At 57.5% G+C, this 13,711-nt stretch overlaps 3 protein-coding genes across 6 annotated transcripts; 2 read left to right on the top strand and 1 right to left on the bottom strand.

Annotated features, from left to right (window-relative positions):
• Window positions 1–65: 65 nt before the first annotated feature.
• On the bottom strand, window positions 66–12,223 carry dipk1c (divergent protein kinase domain 1C). 4 transcript variants are annotated; one of them, XM_086020234.1, is made up of 10 exons: window positions 12,207–12,223; window positions 6,628–11,024; window positions 4,280–4,474; window positions 2,743–2,946; window positions 2,588–2,671; window positions 1,908–2,077; window positions 1,535–1,817; window positions 1,162–1,326; window positions 935–1,009; window positions 66–836 (listed from the first exon to the last, which is right to left on the bottom strand). In XM_086020234.1, the coding sequence occupies exons 2-10, from the start codon at window positions 6,637–6,639 to the stop codon at window positions 654–656; spliced, it is 1,371 nt and encodes a 456-aa protein (XP_085876360.1). In that variant the 5' UTR covers window positions 6,640–11,024; window positions 12,207–12,223; the 3' UTR covers window positions 66–653. The 4 variants fall into 4 exon arrangements, with proteins under 4 accessions (XP_085876360.1, XP_085876359.1, XP_085876362.1 ...); XM_086020233.1 differs by lacking the exon at window positions 12,207–12,223 and adding an exon at window positions 11,771–11,927; XM_086020236.1 differs by lacking the exon at window positions 12,207–12,223 and having other exon boundaries at window positions 4,911–10,883.
• Window positions 8,279–11,487, top strand: cyb5a (cytochrome b5 type A (microsomal)). The gene is made up of 5 exons (XM_086020253.1): window positions 8,279–8,555; window positions 9,814–9,942; window positions 10,047–10,076; window positions 10,679–10,713; window positions 10,790–11,487. Exons 1-5 carry the CDS (start codon window positions 8,436–8,438, stop codon window positions 10,875–10,877), a joined length of 402 nt encoding a protein of 133 aa, XP_085876379.1. The 5' UTR covers window positions 8,279–8,435; the 3' UTR covers window positions 10,878–11,487.
• A 79-nt stretch (window positions 12,224–12,302) lies between the features above and the next one.
• Window positions 12,303–13,657, top strand: ppp1r3g (protein phosphatase 1 regulatory subunit 3G). The gene has a single exon (XM_086020249.1). The coding sequence runs from the start codon at window positions 12,363–12,365 to the stop codon at window positions 13,227–13,229; it is 867 nt and encodes a 288-aa protein (XP_085876375.1). The 5' UTR covers window positions 12,303–12,362; the 3' UTR covers window positions 13,230–13,657.
• Window positions 13,658–13,711: the final 54 nt, after the last annotated feature.

Below are 13,711 nucleotides of genomic sequence, written 5' to 3'. Positions count from 1 at the left end.
ACATCAACACACTGCATCAACTTTATATAGTTTTGTGGACAACCCAGGAGCGTTTTGTCTCTGACTGCTGTAAAGCACATGACACACCCTTGAAGTTTATTGTTTGCACTAAGCACGACATCACTCAAGTCGACACAACAAGAGTAACAACCCCAAAAAGAAATGTGCCGCAATCTCTCTGTCTGACTCACTCTCTCCCGGACCGGTTGACCCGGGCGGGATGTGCAAGTGCAGACGCGTCGAACTGAGTGGGTGCACGTAAACGCTCAACATGCGTGTGCGTGCTATCATCAAGTTGTCCAACGCGCTCTCTCTCCCGCACACGCCATCATAACGCACACGTGGCCATTATCGTTCCTATTTGACTCCAATCCTTCTTGACGTTTGAAGCAGATGAAGCACATCAAAGCGTTTGCAGGTCAAAGGTTGACTCGCTGGAATGCCACCCCACGATCACGCGATGCCTTCATCATGGACACCCTCCATCCATCCATCCATCCATCCACACTTGGCAGTTTGCACCAGCGGGTCCGACTTTGGGCAGAACATCATTTGAGGTGACAAAAGCTGTCAGGTGAACTTCTTCCGTCTTCAGAAGTTGCCCGGAGGTTCTTTTTCTCTGAAGTTTTTCAGGCGCCATTGAGGGGTTCTTCTCAGAAGTTGAGCGCCGCGCGGGCTGGGCTCTCCTCCCGTCCTCGGTCCGCTGTTCCTCCCTCGCCAAGGAGGCGAGTCAGGACATCGAGGAGGCGTCGGTGGACGTCCCGGCCGGCCCCCCGTCCGCGCGTGTCGGCGCCGCCCGACTCTGAGCATTCCTGCACCGCCCTCTGCAGCTCCACCTGAAGGACATGCCGAGCGAAAAGACCTTGAAGAAGAGAAGAGAGGAGAGGAGAGGAGAGGAGAGGAGAGGAGAGGAGAGGAGGAGAAGCACACCCACCTGTAGGGGGAGCCCCGCTTTGGCGCCCAGCAGTGTGGGGGAAAACCACAGCCTGAAGATCTTCTCGCAAATGACCTGATGGACGGCGACAAGAACGAGAGCAAAATGGCCGATGGACAACGTCGGCGTTTGTTAGCCCCCTAGCTTTTGATCGCGCAGCGGTCAGACCGGAGGACTGACGGCCCCGCGCGCGGCCACCCATCGCCGGCGGACGGGCGATTGCGGACCTGCAGGTTGGTGTTGGCGCGCTGCGGGCGGCAGCGTCGGGCGGCCGGGTCGCACGAGGACACGCAGTCGAAGAAGGCGCAGTCGTCGTCGCCGCTGCACTTGCGGTCCAGGATCTGCTCCATCTTGGGCTGGAAGAAGGCCATGTCCACGTCGATGGCCACCACCTGAGCGGTCGCGGCAAAAGTCGCAGCAAGTCAATTTGAGGAGAGGAACGCTCGCCGCCGCGTCCCCGATGCCCTGGCGGCATGTGCGCGTGGGAGGGATGCGGGCGACGGGCCCTCGTTCCCTTCAGCATTCGCACAAGTACGACAACAACAAGAAGAAGAAGAAGAAGAATGACAATTCAAAGAAGAAGAGGAAGATGATGCTGACGGTCAGATCGCTCCTGACGGCAAAGTTCTCGGGCTTGACGTCGCACAGGTGCACTTTGTGCGCAAAGTCGCCGTCAAAGTGTTGCACCATGTCCAGGAAGCTGAGCGCCATGCGATGGACCTGCCGGCGGGCGGCCCCCCGTCGGCCCGGCCCGGCCCCCGCCCGCTCCAAGGAGAAGATGTTCTGGTCCCAGGCCCGGCCGGCCGACAAGGACTCCACGGCGTAGAAGTGTCCGCACGATCCCAACACCTTGGACACGTGCGCGCTCAGGTCCTGCAGAAGTCTGCGTGGGGGGCAAGAGCACAAAGCGGTCACGCGGGGGGGGCGGCGGGGGCGGGGGCGGGAGGTCGCGCGCGGCTCGCGGGCCCACCACCTGAGGAAGGTGTACTCGTCCTGCTGCAGCAGCGACCACAAGGACGTCAGCTCGCCTCTGGAGTAAATCTTCCCGTCCGAGGGGCGCGGCTCCGGCGCCGGAGCGCCCCCCCCCTCCCCTCGGCCTTCGTCTCGGTCGTTGTCCCGGGACAGTCCCAGCCAGCCGCGCACCTGACCGTAAAAGTCCACACGCGCACGTTGCGCCCGTTGGGCCCGTTGGCTGCTTTGCTTTTTCAACCCGACCTCCGTGATTCGGCCCGAAGCCAAAAACGATTTGCCGCTTTTGCGCTCGGGCCAAAGCAAAGAAACGATGACTGCGCCATCTTGTGAATCGAGGCGTTTCATGGAGACAAAAGTAGTATTTTGCGGCTCCTTGGTAGCGAGGAACTGCGTCGGAGCAAAGTGGTCTCAAAGCGGCATTGCCCTCCAGGCCTCTAACGAAGCGAACGCACCGAGAGAAGAAAAGACGGAGGCAGGACTGCCGGTTGCCCGAAATGAGATCGAGCGTCTGGATCCCCGCGTACTTGACGAGTCCGCTACTGGTCCATTGAAACAAATATTCACATCCGGATGTTCTCATTTTGCTCCCGTGAATGTTTTGGAATGTGCGAAAGCCCCAAAGCATCCACAAAGGACGGCCCGAGGCCAGATTGGAAACGGCTCGCCTGGCGCCCCGCCTACCTCCAGCGTGGCGGACTGGAGAAGGTCCAGAGGAGACGCCGCGCCGCCCGCCGCCTCGCCCGCCGCCTCGCCCGCCGCGTCTTGCTGCCGACACACAAGAAAAGGACAAGCTGAGCATGGCCTCGCGCTTCCCCCTCTTGCCCTTCTTGTCCTACCCGGAAGCGGAGAGCTGCCAGGGGCCGGTAGGAGGACAAGTTCTCCAGCTTGGACTTGAGGATGACGGGCCGTCCCCTCCAGCGGACGTCCATCACCGTCTTGCCGCCGCGGTAGTAGAGGCAGCGCTTGTACTCCACCAGGCCGCCCAGGCACAGGTCGGCGCACATGTCGCCCGCCGCCGAGCCCGCCGCAAAGTCCTGGCACTGGGCCGCAAAAGACAGAAGGAAGCGTCAGCGCCGAGCGGGCGGCCGTCGGCTCGGGGACAAAGTGCCGGACGGCCTTTTTTTCCTCTCCTCGGCTTCAGCGAGCCCACGGTGCGGCGGCCTCTACTTTGCCAGCTGGAGCGTTTGCTTTCAAAGAGAGATTTTGCGCGCGCGGCGGGCGGCCGTTTGGCTCGCAGTGGAGCCAGTCAACAAAGCGCCTCGACCGACAAACGGGGAAGCAAAACGCTCTTTGCCGGCGTTTCTTCTTCCTGTTCCTGCGAGCCGTGAAGTCAAGTGCGCAGGAATGCGGGGAGGCTGGCCTCGGTTGAGCGAAGCAAACGTGTCCCCGGTCAGCACGCCGGCCTCAAAAGACGGAGGGACTTTTCCCGCTTCGGAGGGGAGGGGGAGGGGGAGGGGGCAGGGGGGAGGGGCGCTCCGCCACAGCTGCGGACGAGAAGCGCCCAGAAGGCCGAGCGCGTGGGCGGCAATCCGCCAACGGTGTTTCGGACCAGCTCTCGCCTCGAGCCACCTTCCATCTTGACGGCCGCGCTCCATCGTGGGAGGCCGTCAAGATGGAAGTCATCAAGTCGCAAATAGTCCGGAATGTCACAGACGCGCAGGCACGCAGCCGAGGAAGACGCGGCCGCCGCCGCCGCCGCCGCCGCAACCGACGAACGGCCAGCTTGGCTCGGCCGCGGCCTCTTTTAAAAAGACGCCGTCCGGCCGGCGCCGAGCCCGACGGGGCCGAAAAACTAAAAGTTGCCAGCGCAGGCCGAACCGTCCGGCCGGCTGCCAGTCGTCGGTCCTCAAACCGCTTCATCTGGTCTCGCGATCGGGACGCACACTCGCAACGACTTTCAGCGACACATACTGGGTTGACCGTATGTGCCGTCCGTCCGAGAGTCAGCTGCCTAAAGTAGTCGGTCCCCTTCCGACGCGTTGACAAGGCCGGTTTCGCCTCCTCGTCTTGCTCGTGCGCTCAAAGCGGCGCTGATGTCAAACGCCGCCATCTAGCGGTGTCTGCTGGTCATGACGCCGCTCGACAAAGCCTTCTTGACGTCTCGCTACGTCCATGGCAACCCACGTCATAGGGGGTGAAAACAAGCTTAGGCGATGGTCGCGAGACGTCAGGAGGACTTTTGGGGGCAAAGGTCGTGACCTTCTCCACGTGATGGGCCTCCCGGAGCGTTCGCCGGCAGGCGGCAAGGCGCGGGGGAAGAAGAAAAGCCAGCCAGGAGAAGTTGTGACCGCTGAGCGTGTCGCTCGCGGCCTTTGGACGCCGATCTTTTGCCGTCTTCGGACGCCCGTCTTTGTCTCCGTAGGCGGCACTCACCAGGCGGCGCAGGATCCGCTTGCTGGCGGCGTCGGTGCAGCCGTCGGACAGGAAGTCGGCGCGGGGCGGAAGCGGCGGGCCGCCCGGCAGCATCCGCCACGCCGAGCAGGCCAGCAGCAGCGCCAAGGCGAGGCGCCGGCAGGCCGCGGCCGACATGGCGCCGCGCCCCTCTCCAAGGCCCGACGCTCGGCGAGTCTGCCACGGGGAGGGAGGGAGGGAGGGAGGGAGGGAGGGAGGGAGGGAGAGAGGGAGAGAGGGGGAGGGGCACCGCCCCAATCAGAAAAAGGCAAGCCACACCTGCCAAGACGAGCCCGCGTCCGGAAAACGCGCGCCAGGCCTCGCGGTCGCTTGCGACAAGCATCTTTGCAATAAGGCAAGAAACGGCCACAAAGCCAAACCACTTTCGACGTGAAAATGTTTTCGGACCACGTCGCCAAAATCTATTCTCAATATTGAACCTTTCATATCCAAAGTGCGAGATTTCGGAAGCATCCGAAAAATCGTCCGCCGTCTTTCGACGTGTTGAATTTTTTTTTCTGGCTTTGGTTTTTTTGTTGAAGAATTGAGTGAAGCCGTCTTGTCGCGATCATGAAGTCACCTATGGACGGACGTTTTCTTTTGCATTTGTTACCTTATCCTCTGTCACCCTATTGGCTGTTTTTCTATTGTGTTTTTGGGGTTCCCTCCAGTCAATCAAAGTATTCCTTTGGCGCCACCTTGCTGCCAAGCAACCGCGGCTAAAAAACGAGGGCACTACGTTGTGCTGAAGTGAGCGTCGTGCTTTGCCGCCGTCTTCTGGCCATGAAAGGCAATGAAAAGCTTTTCTCGTCAATGGCCGGCAGATTTTTGCAATCCGCCGCACGGCTCGGCGGTCCCTGCCGTCGGCCCAAAGTGCGGCGAGCCGGCTCGCGGGCGGTGCGCCCGCGCCGCCGCTCGTCCGCCCGCAGCCAAACTCGGAGCGACGGCAGCGGTCCGAAGTGAGGCCGCGGCGTGGACGGGGGCTCTTAGCCGGGGGCCCTTAGCCGGGGGCTCTTAGCCGGGACAAGTAGAAGCACAACCAGAAGCATCAAGCGCTGAAATCCCGACGTGGGCGAACGTCGCTCATCAAGTCAACGTGGACGGACGACAGGTTTTCTTCGTCCCTGGGCGCCGGGGAGCTGCTCGGGTACCAAGAAGGTTCTGCCGCTCGACGCGATGGCCCAGGGAGACAAATGTCAATCGTGAGGAGTCGGCTGGGCTGGGCTGGGCTGGGCTGGGCTGGGCTGGGTGTCGGGACCTCCCCCGAGGCTTTCCGGGGACACCCAAAAGATCTGCGAGCTGAACCTTGCCGCTCACCAACATCCCCCAAAAGTCCCGAGCAGTCCGCTTGTCATCCGGTCAAAGGGTGAGCACAATTTGTTTGGCTTTCAAGAGCCTTCCAGCTCAAAGGCGCGTTGCGACATTCCACATTTGGGTAGGCTCCGGAAAGTTGCGGCGGCTTGCGAGCCTTCCTGCCAAATGTGCGGCGGCGGCTTCCGACTCAGGTCCACACCTCCCCGGAACGTTCGAGGAAGACCGCCCGGTGGTTCTGCCCCCTCCCCGACTGGTCTGAAGATGCTCCCGCAGGTCGGCCCCGACTTTTGCCCTCGGCGCCGACTGTCAGGCTGCCTTGGAATGTTGCAGCTTCGCTTTCCCACGCGTGTGTGCTTGCGCGTGCTCGGGCACGCCTTGTCCTTCCTGCAGTCGCTTTGCCTTCTGTGCTGCTCTTTGACGCCCCCGCATGGCAGGTGGGGGGCTTGTGCGCGTGCGTGCGTGCGCGCGTGCGTGCGTGTATGTGCACGTGCGGTGCAAGGCCTCCCCCAAGAACAACACACTACTGGACCTCCCTCCTCTGGTTACCACGGCGGCGAGTCTATGCTGAGGTTCAGCCCCCCCCGCCCCCTCTCTTCCTCCCCACAGGACCTGCCCCCTGCCCCCTCTGCTTTGGAGAGTTACCAAGAAACAGCGCGGACGCTCGGGCCGCCAACAGGCTACAAGCCAACCTGCGTTTGTTTCATCTACGGGCTTGTGCAGTCATCAGGTTTAATGGGGGGCGGGGCGGGGGGGGGCCTTGAAAGAAAAGTCAACGCAAGTGTGTGTACTTGCAGCAAAACTAAGTCATACCGCGACAAACAAAAATAATGAGGACAGTAAAAAGCAGCAAAAGAGTCAGACCAAACGCAAGTCTCACGCTGAGTTGAAAGCCAGGCAAAGAATGAAAATGAATTTGAAGGATGGGAAGCGAGGGGGCCTGCCCGCCTGCATCAATTCTAGGGGGCCCAAATCAGCAGGATGGCCACGGGGACCAAACGCCCTAAATTCAAGCAGACCTTCGGGGCCATCCGGCTCGAGATGTCCTCCGGACGGACAGGACAAAAGTGGCCTTGCGAATGCGACCCCGAGCTCCAACATTCGTCAGCTCGTCGGGCGCCGCAAGCGCAAACGCGATGATTGCTTTGGGACTTTGGTCTGCTTCTCTTCCTCTTCTTCCTTGGGGCGCAGACGAGAAGAAAGCGGAAAAGAATGCGCGTTGGCGTCCGCACTCGCCACACACAAGCGATTTGAACTCGCCGGTGGGCTGCTGCGTGTTTGCTGCTTTGCGGCGGCAGATGTTGCTGACGTTCGTCCGCCGACGGCTTGATGACAAACACGTGGACTCCGGCAAACGCAAACGATTGTCCGTCACCGCAAACGATTGTCCATCGCGTCGTCGGCTGGCCATTTTGAAGCCGCGACGACAAGTTAGTGCTCAAAAGAAGCCTGCAAATGCCGTCGTGCCTTGATGACTACATGAGACCGTAGGAAATTATGTTGGAAAACACAAAACACTCACTGCGACTCTATAACATCAACATCATCATCATCATCATCAGTAAATCGCAAAGTATATATGCTTTGATGAGGGAGGGCCAAGTACGGCCGAGTTTTCCTTCCTGGAATCTTCATTTTTAATCCAATGGCAGGTGATGTGATTGTTCTTAATAATGCCCGACTGGAGGAGTACAAAAAAAAAAAAGAAAAAGCTGCGGATTTAATGCAATCTGGTCCAGCTGCAGCCGCAAATGGCCGTTCCCGTTTTTCGACGGAAACGCCCCGTTCTGAGAACGGGAACGCCCCCTCACCCCAACAAGGGCGACGTCACTCTGGCAGGAAGACGCCTGTTCTCCAGTATTAAGTTCGCAAAACGCCTACGTTTTTTCGATACAGTTCGCGTGCTGAGAGTTAGTAATAGAGCGAACTTATATAGCGTTTTAGCTTCATCATATGACGGCCAAAGCGTTTCACAAAAGCAACTTTAAAAATCGTTTCGTGTGTATGTACAGGAGGCATACGTTGTCATTTGGACCCAGGCTTAATAACGCACACCCATGTCCTCCAAACATTTCATTTGGACACTCTAAATTGCCCCTAAGTGTGTTTGCGAGCGTGTGTGTTTGTTTGTCCGTGTGCCCTGCGATTGGCTGGCAACCAGTTCGGGGTGTCCCCTGTGGAGTAAGATCGCTGTCAAAAAGGCATATGCGTGAATTAACGATTCGTATCCGTAATAGTAATAATTTGTGAGTACAAATTAAAATTGTGAGGGTATGACTTCTTTTCCTGAGAGTACGACTCAAAATTGTGTCGACCTTCTCATTGGTCGACAAAACGCTGACAGGAACGCCCGGTGGGCGTTCTTGTGTCCTAACAGGAACGCCCCGGCTGCAGCCGGACCCTTCTCATTTCATGTGTGTCCACGCGCGAACCTTCACCTCGTCCCGCCCTGAGCACGCAATGACGGACAGGGCGACTGGCCAATCACACAGTGAGCGATAGACATCAACCAACGGGAACACCGGAAGTCCGGCAGGGGGCGGTGTCAAGAAACACTGGGCGAAAGTTTGAAGTGCTGTGAAGCGACGAAGCCAAACACAGCCCTTAGCGGAAACTCTCTTTCAAAGTTAAAGCAACAAATTACGTTTTGGCCATTTCTTTTTAATTTGAAAGTTCAAAGAGGATGTTGAGCGCGATGAGTTGGAGTGCTGCGGGAACAGCTTCGTGAGCCGAAAGTAGGTGCAATGTCGCCGTTTGGGAGCAGTTAAACATCCACAAAGTCAAAGTTGAAGGCGCACTTCTGACCCGAAAGCAATAAAGACGCAAAATGGCGGCGGAAGAGCTCAAGTACTTCACACTCGACGACATCGCCGAGCACAACTCCGTCAAGTCCACTTGGATCGTCATCCACCACAAGGTCTATGACGTCACCAGCTTCCTCGAAGAGGTGAGCGAGCGCCGACGCGTCGACAAAACATCAACACAACATCAACACTACACCCCGACTGGTAATACAACAACAACAAAAGAACAACCCTCGTCCAGAATGTCAAGAGTTCCGCCAAGGCAACAAACTCCAGCGGGACAACATGAACAACACAACAATTACACAGTGACACAAGTCCAATTCCAGAAAGACAGCACGACCGGTGCTGCCGCAGTATAACTTGAAAAAGTAACATAGTCACTTTACTGATTACTTGACTTCAAAAGTAACTCCGCTAACTTAGATGAGACCCGAAGTTACATTACAACTTACTCGATTACTCGTTACACTCAGCAGATGCCACAACCCCACATAAAGTTGACTAAACTGGAAGTAACAGTGACCTTGAAAAAAAAACATTTCTTCACTTCACCATACAAAAAAAAAAAATATATATATATATATATATATATATATATATATATATATATACATATACACACACACACACACACACATACTGTGTAACATACTGTGTATATATTTGACTCGCAACACTGTCATGTCAAACTACTTTTTGTCTTTTTCCCTTTGTCCTTCGTAGCGTGTTCGAAGCTGGATAACACTTTGTCAGCAGCACAGAATGCGCAAGAGACCTTCATATTTTCTTTAGCTGACATAAACTCAAACTAGCGAATGTCTTTCCGGCTGGAAAGCGCAAATCTCTCTGCCGCCTCCATGATTATTTTTCACGTGGTGGAAATGTCATACGGCGCATTGGTGACGTCACTTGCCCAGACGGGAATACGAAATACTGTGACGTCCACTTTCTTATGTGTTCTCTCATGCGCTGTGTGTCTGTCTGGTTGATGATCATTTTTGTTCCGCATACGCGTGTGAGGGAAAAGCGTGATTGAAAAATGAAAAATGGCACGTGTTTCTTTCTGACCCATTACGAGCAGAGCGGAGCACAATTCCAACTTCAAGATCGCAACAATTACACAAACACACCAAACAGCGCAACAGAAACACGACAGCCTAGCGAGCGCAACGATTGCGACGGCAACAACGCAACCACAACAACAATTGCAACAACGCGCAAAAGGATTTGCTGAAGGTCGCCACCGGCCCTCCTCGCTTGGGCGTGACGCGGCCTCACCCGAGGTCGCTCGAGGTGGCGTCTGCGTGCGAGCGCCGCCGTTTGCCTTTGGATAAGCCTTATCAAAAGGCAGCGCTTTGAGCACGCAGGCGTTCAAGGTCCACGCGTGTGCCCCGGCAGCACCCGGGCGGCGAGGAGGTCCTGAGGGAGCACGCGGGCGGCGACGCCACCGAGAGCTTCGAGGACGTCGGACACTCCAGCGACGCCCGCGACGTCGCCCGGCAGATGCTCGTCGGGGAGCTGCACCCGGTACGCCCGCCGACCCCCCGCGCCCGCGCGCGCCCGCCCGCCGAGCTCGCTCACTCATGTCACGCTGTGTTTTGCGCGCGTGTCTTTGTGGTGTGTGCGCGCAGGACGACAGAGAGAAAGTGGCCAAGCCTTCGGTAAGTTTGCCCGAAAGTGACGTCGTCATGAGCGCGCGGGGCCGGCTGCTAACACTCCAGCACCAAAATCGCATGTCCACTTGGAATTTTTCCCATTCTCTCCTAAAAACAACAACAACAAAGATCTTTAATAGAGGACCGTTTTGAATTTGCATGGGATAGCAAGAGCCCTCTTTCTTGTCTTGGGCCCAATAACAAAAAAGGATTCCCTCCGCTCCTTGTATAAATATATAGTGGGTGCGCCGATTCACTAATATTTACATTCTATTTTATTTTTGGGGTTTGGGGGCGGGGATCGTCTATACTCCTTTGGTATACACAGAAAAATTCTCTTTCTGTATTTACCGTTTTATTTGTGCTCATCTTCGGCAAGCGCATTGAGAGGTTCATTCTAGTGCTCTGCCGCCATCTTGTGGCTCGGATGGGCAATTGCGAACCTTTTGGGGTGGGCGTCACTTGTGGAATTTTGCTGCTTGGGGGCAGGACGTTACAAAAACAAAACCCAAGTGGAATTGACCAATACGAACGGCCAAGCCCGGTGATGACATCACCAGGTGTGATGATGATGTTGATGATGATGATGAGCCGCGTTGGTTTTCCAGGAAAGTCTGGCGACTACTTTGGAGGAGGAGCCAAGGTAAGCACGCAGCAAGCACGCACGCACGCACGCAGACGCAGGCGCAGGCGCACGTGACCTTGTTTGTTGTCGTCAGCTGGTGGCCCAACTGGTTGATTCCGGCCGCGGCGGCCGCCGTCGTCACGCTGATGTATCGCATGTACGCTGGCGAGAGCGAGCTGTGACGCCGACCCGGGATGTCGCGCGTGCCGCCATGACGTCGTCATCCTGAATGGACTGAGCTCCAGATTGTCTGTGATGTCATAGTTGGAATCGTAAAGGAGGCGTGGTCTCGCCGCCGTCGCCTCAAACACGGCCGCCGTGGCTCAACGCTGCAATTAGAAGAAATCAAATCAGTCATCACTTTTTCATTTTGAATCAAGACATCGTGGCAGAGGATTGACGTGCTGGCCAACCTTTTCTTGAGCCAAGGCCCAAATTTCACTTTGACAAATGGCACTAACTAGAGGGCACAGCTCCGCATATATAGCCGCACATTAGTCTTCCGCTGTTATCTACCGAACATTCGGCAATTTGCAAATCTTTAGTCGCCATGTCGTTGACGACTAGAGAACGTTGGTGTGACGTCAGTGTTGACTTTGGGGCGACGCACAAGGAGGAGGTCGCGTAAACTGGACGTTTGCTTTCTTGGCCAACTTGATTGGCGTCACGATGACGTCACCCGACATGTTTGCGTTTGAGGAAACAGCTACATTTTTCAACAAACATGAATGATCTCCCTGTCCAAATAAACAAGATGTTGATTTCCCCCCCCCCCCATTGATTTTGAAACTATTTGTGTGTGTGACCTTTTTGTGACTTCTTAACTGTTCATTTTGACACTGCCTCATCATGAAATCCGACTTCCGTCAAAAGGTTTGCTTTCAATGTCAGCCTACAGAAGAAAAGAAAAATCACCTTAACTGTTTGGAGTGCAAATTGTTTTTGCTGTGGCGTTACGTAACGATGACGCACGCGCGACGGCAGCGATTGAGCGTTCAAGAAGTTTCTAAATCACTGACGTCTTATTGAATCATGAAAAGCGGTGCTCTTCAGTTGCAAGCATGAGGACACTCACAAGTCTCAACGCTCGGTTTACTTTGAATTCCACGACTCGGGTACATTTGTGGTCCGAAACATGTCGAGCCGCTTTCGCCACTCCCAAGGTGGGGGCGACGGCACTACCCGGAGCATCCGATCTGGGAGATGCCGACACAAAATGTCGGTGGGCGCGTGTCAACCCGGAAAACCTTCCGTGCGCGTCCCCGGGCGTCACGATCAGTTTCCGAGGGGTGCGCGCGCTCGTTGTGCGCAACGGCCCTCGACTGCGCAGTTGTCGGCCTTTGCACGTTTTCGCAGTTCTCTTCCAAGTCGAAACGCTCTCAATTGCCTCGATAGACTGAGACTTTACTCGAGACAATTAAATTCATCAATGCCTTCTTGTTGGGATACTTGTACTCGAGTACTGCTTTCAGGTCAAAGTGTGTGAAAGTTGTGCTTGATGTGTTGCTTACGTGAAAGCAGGTGCGCGGCGAGGGGGCTTGGGGGGAAGGGGGGGTTATTGGGGGGGGGGGGGGGCGTCCCCTCCCCTCCCCTATACAAGCAGGCCCCTGCGCGGACTCTGACCGGCAGCACACTGAGGACTGAGGGCCGGCCTGGCAGGCTGAGTCATGTCCCGGTCCGGATCAGCGTTGCCGCTCCAGGCCGGGATGGACCGCAACAGCGACCGCGAACCGGAGCCGGAGTCGGAGCCGGAGCCGGAGCCGGAGCCGGAGCCGGACGACCGACTGGACGACGAGCAGGACGCGCGCCAGCTGGAGCGGCGCATGAGCGAGCGGCGGCGGGCCCGCTCGCTGCCCGCCTGCCCGGCCTCGCTGCTGCTGGCCGCCGTGTCCGGGAGCGAGCGGCGCAAGCGGGTCCAGTTCGCTGACTCGCTGGGTCTGAGTCTGGCCAGCGTCAAACACTTTAGCGCGCTCGACGAGCCCCGAGTGCCCACCGACGTGTTCTCCAGACACACCGGACGCCTGGGGGGGGCGGGGGCGGGGGCGGGGCCCTCGCGGCCGGACCCCGAGCCCGAGCCCGAGCCCGAGCCGGACCCGGCGGGGGGAGGGCGCCTGGTGGCCTGCTTCTCCGAGCCCGCGGACCCGGACTCGCGACTGCAGCTGCTGCGCGTGTGCCTGGAGCGGCTGTCCGTCACGCACTTCGACGTGCGCGGCCAGGTGCGCGTGCTGAGCGGGAGTGCGCGCGGGGAAGTGGGCGTGCGCTACACCTTCAACGAGTGGCTGTCGCACGTGGACGCGCAGGCCCTGCTGCTGGACGCGCAGCTTCCGGGCGGCGGCGGCGGCGGCGGCGGCGCGCGCTACGGCTTCACCGTCTACACGCCGCCCGAGATGGAGGCCGGCGCCGCCGTGCACATGGCCGTCTACTTCCGCTCCGACCAGGGCGACTTCTGGGACAACAACGACGGCCGCAACTTCACGCTCCGCTACCGCGCGCCCGCTTTGCCGCCGCCGTCGCTACCCCCGAACCGGAAGTGACGTTTGGCTATCGAGGTCAAATCATCTGCACGGCGCGCATGTGCCGCTCCGGGACATGTCACAATACCAGTTCAAGGTACACGGCCTTCAAGTCCTGCTCAACATTTTTCAGCCCGTTGGGCAACGCGATAAGCGACCACCGCGCTGAACTCGAAGGCCCAACGAGCCTCTTCGACCTTCTTTTCTTGGCCATTCACAAGCCCACCACCGTGCCGCTTTCAATACATTTCATCCTCTTCCAAGACGCTCTGTACAGTCCTCCGTATTCGTGGCCTCGCTGTTCGGAGACGATCATATCATAACATCACTTTGAGCAAAGACTTCTCCAAGGAAGAGGCCCAGCCTGCGTGCCTCAAGCTGTTTGGGCGTCATTGCCACTTGATGTTTACCGTGAACGCCGCCAAGCCAATTAAATTTGCGCCTTGCTATTTGTTGCCGCTGCTCATTGTGCTGCATGTAGAGCTCAGCGCCGGCCCACACAA

The sequence above is a fragment of the Filicampus tigris genome, chromosome 21 (assembly GCF_054856515.1).
Source record: "Filicampus tigris isolate MCC_2025a chromosome 21, RoL_Ftig_1.0, whole genome shotgun sequence".
Taxonomy (NCBI): Eukaryota; Metazoa; Chordata; class Actinopteri; order Syngnathiformes; family Syngnathidae; genus Filicampus; species Filicampus tigris.
This window is presented reverse-complemented; position numbering and strand designations above follow the sequence as displayed.

Bases quoted from the DNA above. Each gene is read 5' to 3' on its own strand.
- dipk1c (XM_086020234.1), bottom strand. The intron at 2,947-4,279 runs GTGAGTGCCGCC...TTTGCGGCCCAG, and splicing joins AGCGGATCCTGCGCCGCCTG to TGCCAGGACTTTGCGGCGGG. The intron at 1,818-1,907 runs GTGGTGGGCCCG...CCCCCCACGCAG, and splicing joins GACGAGTACACCTTCCTCAG to ACTTCTGCAGGACCTGAGCG.
- cyb5a (XM_086020253.1), top strand. From the start codon at position 8,436: ATGGCGGCGGAAGAGCTCAAGTACTTCACACTCGACGACATCGCCGAG. The intron at 8,556-9,813 runs GTGAGCGAGCGC...GTGCCCCGGCAG, and splicing joins TCACCAGCTTCCTCGAAGAG to CACCCGGGCGGCGAGGAGGT. The intron at 9,943-10,046 runs GTACGCCCGCCG...GTGTGCGCGCAG, and splicing joins TCGTCGGGGAGCTGCACCCG to GACGACAGAGAGAAAGTGGC.
- ppp1r3g (XM_086020249.1), top strand. From the start codon at position 12,363: ATGTCCCGGTCCGGATCAGCGTTGCCGCTCCAGGCCGGGATGGACCGC.